The sequence below is a fragment of the Arachis stenosperma genome, chromosome 10 (genome assembly GCF_014773155.1).
Source record: "Arachis stenosperma cultivar V10309 chromosome 10, arast.V10309.gnm1.PFL2, whole genome shotgun sequence".
NCBI lineage: Eukaryota > Viridiplantae > Streptophyta > Magnoliopsida > Fabales > Fabaceae > Arachis > Arachis stenosperma.
The window spans coordinates 12079472-12086220 of record NC_080386.1 but is presented as its reverse complement, the minus strand read 5'-3'; the positions used below and the strand labels follow the sequence as shown (position 1 = coordinate 12086220).

Here is a 6749-nt window from a genome sequence, read left to right as displayed (position 1 = left end):
ACTAATTTTCAACGGTTATGAAACGAAACGCTTACCATAACCAAGGAGAAATGACCACACCAAACGGCAACGGCTCAAGCAAAGGTTCTGGTGACCACAAAACCGTTCCCGGTAGCCAGAGGTGCGGTGGCCATGGCGACAACAGCAGCGGAGCTCCAACGGCGACAAAAACTCCTCCTCCTCTCTCTCTCTCTCTCTCTCTCTCTCTCTCTCTCTCTCTCTCTCTCTCTCTCTCTCTCCAGGCTTCTCCGACAGTAGCAGCGAAAAAGACGGCGACACGGGCTTCCTCCAACTGTAGCGACAATGCATGCAGTTTGGCGGTAATGATGTGACGTCCTTCACTACAGCAGCGGCTCCCTTCTTGCATGGCTTCAATGACGGCGACCAAGACCAGCGCGACGAAGCTGATAGCAGTGGCGGCATCTTCTCCCTTAGCTCCCTCGCGCGGTGGTTCGGGCTAGATAGAAGGCAAAACGGTAATGGCAAAGCACGAGTGCAGCGACGAGGATTCCCCAGCAGCGGCTTTGGCTCAGCGACACATCTCTCTCTCTCTCTCCGCGATGTCCGCTCTCTTCTCCCTCCGCAGTTCTCTTCCTCTCTCTTTCTTACTTCGTTTCTTCCGTGTGTATGTGTGTGTATATGGGGCTTGGAGGCGGTTAGTGATTAGTGGCGGTGAGGCAGTGGAGATTAGGATTTTGTGTATGTGTTTTTTAAATTAAGGTTATGATTTGATTGGGGAATTAGAATTTTGTGTATGAAATGGAAAATTTGGGGTAGTTTAGTCATTTTAATAAAATTAGGGTAATAGAGTAATTGAAAACCAAATTTTAATCCAATAATAATATCTATAAAAATACTATTTAATTATCAATTTACAAATTTATTTTCAATTAAATACTCTAATTTAATAACTATAGATAATTAAATTAATTTCCTTTAAATCATAAAATAAAATTCAAAATCTAATTATTCAAATTAAAGCGGATAAAACTCTCGTTATTTTTCAATCGTTAAAGTTTTAAATCAATAATAAGAAAGTACTTAATTAATATAAAAATCTCTGAAAATATATTCTCGAATAAATAAAATAAATCATAAATAAGTTATTAATTAATTTCCAAAAAAAATATGGGATCTTACAAATAAGACGTAGTAAGACAGAATATATAGAATGTAAGTTCGACCGTCGAAGGAAAACCCTAATACAGAGGTGAAGATTGGAGAAAACATCCTACAAAAAGTTAAAAGTTTTAAATATCTTGGGGCATCATCCAAGATAGTGGAGAGATTGAGTAGGATGTAAATCATAGGATCTAAGCAGGTTGGTCAAAATGGCGGAGTGCGTCTAGTTTAATATGTGACAAAAAAGTGCCTTTAAAATTTAAAGGTAAATTCTATCGCACTGCTATTAGACCGGTTATGCTTCATGGTACAAAGTGTTGGATGGCCAAAAGGCAGCACGAACATAAGTTAAGTGTGGCAGAGATGAAGATGTTGAGATGGATGAGTGGTCATATACAATTGGATAAAATAAGAAAAGAAGATATAAGAAAGAGAGTTGGAGTAACACCTATTGTAAAAAAAAAATGGTAAAATTGTGTCTCAGGTGGTTTGGACATTTGAGAAGAAGATCGACAGAGTATCCAGTCAGGAGGGTGGATAAGATGGAAGATGGATAAGAGATGAAAGGCAGAAGAAGACATAGGAAGACCATCCATGAGGTGGTCAAACGAGATCTATATATAAATAGTCTCTCTGTAAACATGATACATGATAAAGCTCAATAACATATGTAGCCAACTCTACTAGTATAATAAGGTTTTGTTGTTGTTCTGCAAAAGAGAATGCGAGAACTTTTAAGTAATCATTTTGGTACATTTTCACAATTAAAATGCGAAAAAGAATTTATTTTCGCAGTCTTGAAATGTGAAGATAGGAGAGAAAATGTAATTTGTTTTGGCAGTTTCTACAAGTGAAAATGGAAGAAAATGTCTAATACAATTTTTTGACCTCCAAATATGAAAATGGCTTAAATTTTAAAATTTTTTTCTTATTTTTGCAGCTATAAATAACAAAAATTCAATATATCATATTTGCATCTTATGAAAATACAACTAAATATACAAATTTTATTTAAATTGGTAAATATTTAATTTTTTATTTAAATAATAAAAAACCCAGCCAAGAGGTAGCAGGGTAAAAATAAAGATCAAAATTATAATAATAGACAAAAGATAAAGCCATGCCATGCACGCGATGCAAATTGCAGGCACAGCTCAAAAAAAAAAAAAAAACATGAAAGAAATTGAAGAAACTTTACATATAGAGATCGAAGATGATCATCTGGGTGAGCGAAAAAAGAAAATACTTAGCTCCTGTCCAATGCACCCTTCTGGATCAATCAAATGAAAAGATTCAGAATTTGAAGTTCCACGAACCCTTTGAAACGATGCTCTTAGATACATAAGCTCATTATCTTGTTCATTATTTATAACGCCAGTTCCAACTGAAACAGAACGCATCAACTTTAACGCTTCCAGATCAGAATTCAACGGTCTTCGATTAACGGCGTAACCAACTTTCCTTCCGTTGCAATACATGGTCCAAAGCGGCGTCGAAAACAGATTCTTGTTATAACTGCAACTACTCTCAAGAACTATTCTCAGTGTTCCTCCTCGCATTTCCTTGGCCAAGATCGTCGTTGGAACCGCCAATTCAAGAAGGAGAATCGGTTCCGATGAGTTCGAGTTCGATTGGATGCAGAAACTTACCTTCCCCTTCCGGTAACCGAAAATTGTGCCTGTGATGGTGCTGGTAGTTGAGGCGGCGCCTCTCATGATTTTCTTGTGCTCAAAGCTTTCTTGTTTTTGTTCAATGCAGTTACATGTTGGGATAAGGAGTGCCACCAGGTAACGTAGGAGCCTCCATGATCGAACTTGTTTGTGGCAATCCACTGTGGTCACGCCATTGTTGATGCTTCTGCTACTCGTAGTAGTAGCACCTATTGAGAAGGCCATGTATTTTTTTCGTTCCTTTTTCTTAATTACAGAAATTGTAGCGCCAATGATGTCACCAATAATATGTACTATAACGAGTTTTGTTAATTTCTTTGTGTGTTGGGGTGTGTGTATATATAATTATATATAGTGTTGAATGCAAATCATTTAATTCATAAAGTGGTTTTATACAATAAGTAATGCTAGGTAGATATAGCTTCTTATATAACTAAACTTTTGAGGGTTTTTTTTTTCATTTTTTTATTCTGTTCTTTTTTTTTCTTTTTTCTTCTCTCTCCATTCTCTCTGAATATATTTGGAGAAATGTTCGACCTATAAGAATTTATTATTTTTAGTCATTAATTTAATTAGTTTAATTTATTTAATTTAATAATTTAACAACATATTTTATCTCATATTTTTAAATATTAAAGACGGATTAATGACCAAAAATAATAAATTCTGATGATCTTTTAACATTTTATTTCTTCTTATTTTGTTTATTGTCTTTATATTTTATTATTTATACAAAATATCTGTATTTTTATTAAAGATATTTCTGTAATTTTTTGTTAAAAATTTTTTCTATTTCTTATAAGAAATTTATGTATTTCTTTCATAAAATTTGTGTTTCAGTTATTAAAAAGTAAAAAATCAATAATTTTTAAAAGAAAAAATCTAGAAGGCAAACATTTTTAGGAAAATAGAGAGAACGTTAGTTAATACCTGATTTATAAGATATAATCACTTAATATACTTTTTAATCTGGTTGAAATTTGATGAAAAAACATTTGTTCACCTTCCTGTCTCAATTATGAGGTAGATTGTGAGGTTCTAGTAGCTAACCAGCCATTAATGCATAGTTAGTGTCAAGATTCATCATAGGAATATCCTTTTGTGACATAATTCTGGATTAAGTGGATGAAGGCTACTCAACTTTTAAAGAGTGAAAAAACTAATAAGAAGTATAGATATAATCAGAAGATCCGAATATATATTATGGAGAAATGAATAATTCAGAGATTAAAATGGAGTTTGAATGTTGAAGTGAGAGTAAATTAAACATACTAAAATTTAAAAATTGTAATAAAATTAAATGTTAGTACAAATTGTATCAAAATAATTATTTATTTATTTTTTTACTTCTTGACGTAGTATGAATCCCCAAGCTGATAAAACAAATGATTTGGAAACTAGACGAATTAACATGCAATATAATTTAAAGGTTAAAAATAATAGAAATTGAATATTGACAATGTGAGAATAGACACACTAAAACCAAAAAATTTTAAAAATTAGATGTCAGCACACATTATATGTGTGTACTAATAATCTTTTCTATCACATTTGATATATCCTAAAACAAAAATACTATATATAATATATACTAAAATCAGTTATTATATATTTATATATAAATATATATTATTTAATTTATTTTTAATATATATTTTATATTTTAAAATATATTTTATATTAATAGTTAATTTGTGTAACTGATTTTAGTACACCTGGCATAATTAATCCTAAAAATATTAATAGACATCCAGCTTGATAATGATGAAACTCTAATATGGTACTTGAAACTTTAATTTTGTCATTTGACTAAAGAAGAGTTAGTTATCGAAAAAATATCTTTCCAATTTATACAAAAGAGCTTTTAATAAGTTTATACTTAACATGTCTAAAATGATTTTGTGGTTGGTTTTGTCATTGTTACTATATGTGATGGAAAATTTAGGCTATTTGATGATTGTGTGATTAGACTTTGGTTTTGCTTAATTTTCAGTGCAGTATAAAATCTTGAAAAAAAAAACCTGTTGCCTTCTAGAACAACATAGGTGCCCTTTTTTTTTGTTACAAGTGTTGAGAGAAAACATTACCTATTTAATATTACAACCAACATTTAACATAACAATATATATATAAGAATATTTAAAATTCAATTAAAAAATATTTAAAATTTAAACACAATAAAATATTATTTTGAGTGAATTTTATACTGAATTTATTTAATAATAAATTATAATATTACTCGTTTGGAGTTTACTATAGCAATGATATATTAAGCAAGGGAAAACTAAAGCACCCATAAAGAGTAATTAAAGAGTACATCTTAGGCATATTAATTATGGACAAACTAAAAGACATGATGGTCCTCGATTACATAGTTTGTCTGTTCCACAGAAATCTAATACTGATTAGCTTGAAGTGATGCTTACCAACTAAAATGTTTTACTCTAAATAAATGCAACCTCATCTCTCTGGATTCTGACACTAGCCACCAATGCAATAATGTTCCTTTTTATTTTCCCTTGCTTTTCTATATGTGGATTTTTCCTCTTTTTCTCTTTAATCATTATTATTATTATTTCGTTTGTGGGTACTACGCAAGTTCCTTAAGCACGCACGATCATAATTATATATTATTTATATCCTAATAATTAGGGTATGCTAATTATATCTCACTGATTAACCTTGTTTTTTGTAATTTGAGGGCAGAAATTTGAGATGTGGAGATTTCCGTACCACTATATAATAGTTAACATGCCAATCCACCATCATCTAATCATTAGGTATTAGATTTTGGAACCATAAAACTCCAAATATACAACTGTCTAACAACTACAAAAAATATACTCTCTTTTTTGCACACGCAAAATATATTATACTATTATAGTACATATTATTCCATAATCTTTTTACACTTTTCTTTCCCTCTCAATTATTATAAGACCCTACTTCTCGAAAATATAAAGAAATGAAATGATCGCGGGGCTTAAAAGTGTAGTAGATCGACAAACTATACCACTATATGTTTTATTCATGTTTCGAACATTTCTTTTAAATTTTTATAGGTACTGTTTATATTCTGACCTAAGATCCAGATTTAAATAATATAAAAAAGATTAAACCCATAAGATTGGTCTTTTCTCGCAACGGACCTTCTCGTAAGAGGTCAGATTCGACATAGGCTCTAACACGAGGAAGTCGGAAGAGAAGGTTAGCTGGCAAATAACACTCATTCAAATAAGTAACTGTCCTTAAAATCTTTCAACCCACTTCTAGGAGTCAAATCTCAACCTCCTTGAGATAAAAGAACGGTTATCCTCCTCAAAAGATGGAACCACTCCAACGGTGGTTATGGATTCACCACTATAAGTACAATGACACCTCTCAGATATCTCTAAGTTCCCATACTCTCTAAAACTTGCTTAGACCCTTGCTTACTTAGGCATCAGAGTGTCTTTGTAGATACCACCCACATTCCTTCATACACACAAGTCAGACGTAAGCTTCCGGAGAGTCAAGACAAACGGCTTCTTATACATTCATAAGAAAAATAAGGGTAAATTATTATTTCTACATTCAAAAAATAAGCTAATTTTGTGTATATGCGAAATATAAATAAATATATTATCTCTACTAAAAAAAATTCATAACGTTGATAAATTTATTCACCAATAGAATTAATATATAGATGCCAATGAGTTATAACTCAAATGATATAGTCTCTCTACACTCACCTAAGAAATCGCGGGTTCGAATTTTCCTATCTTTAATAAAAAAATGTATAGATACTTTTGTCATCACTCCAATACTATTTTTTGTAAGTATAAAAATAATTTTATCTATTCACGGATAAATTTATTAGTATTCTAAATTTTTATAAATAAAAATTAATTTATTCTAAAACTAAATTCTACTAGTTTTATTCCAAATATATTAATTGTTACATTTATTTGTTCTGTA

General features: G+C 31.2%; 1 protein-coding gene across 1 annotated transcript; it reads right to left on the bottom strand.

The window, feature by feature from the left end:
- Positions 1-2339: 2339 nt before the first annotated feature.
- Positions 2340-3080, bottom strand: LOC130956767 (protein MIZU-KUSSEI 1-like). Its single transcript, XM_057883757.1, has one exon. The coding sequence runs from the start codon at positions 3015-3017 to the stop codon at positions 2340-2342; it is 678 nt and encodes a 225-aa protein (XP_057739740.1). The 5' UTR covers positions 3018-3080.
- Positions 3081-6749: the final 3669 nt, after the last annotated feature.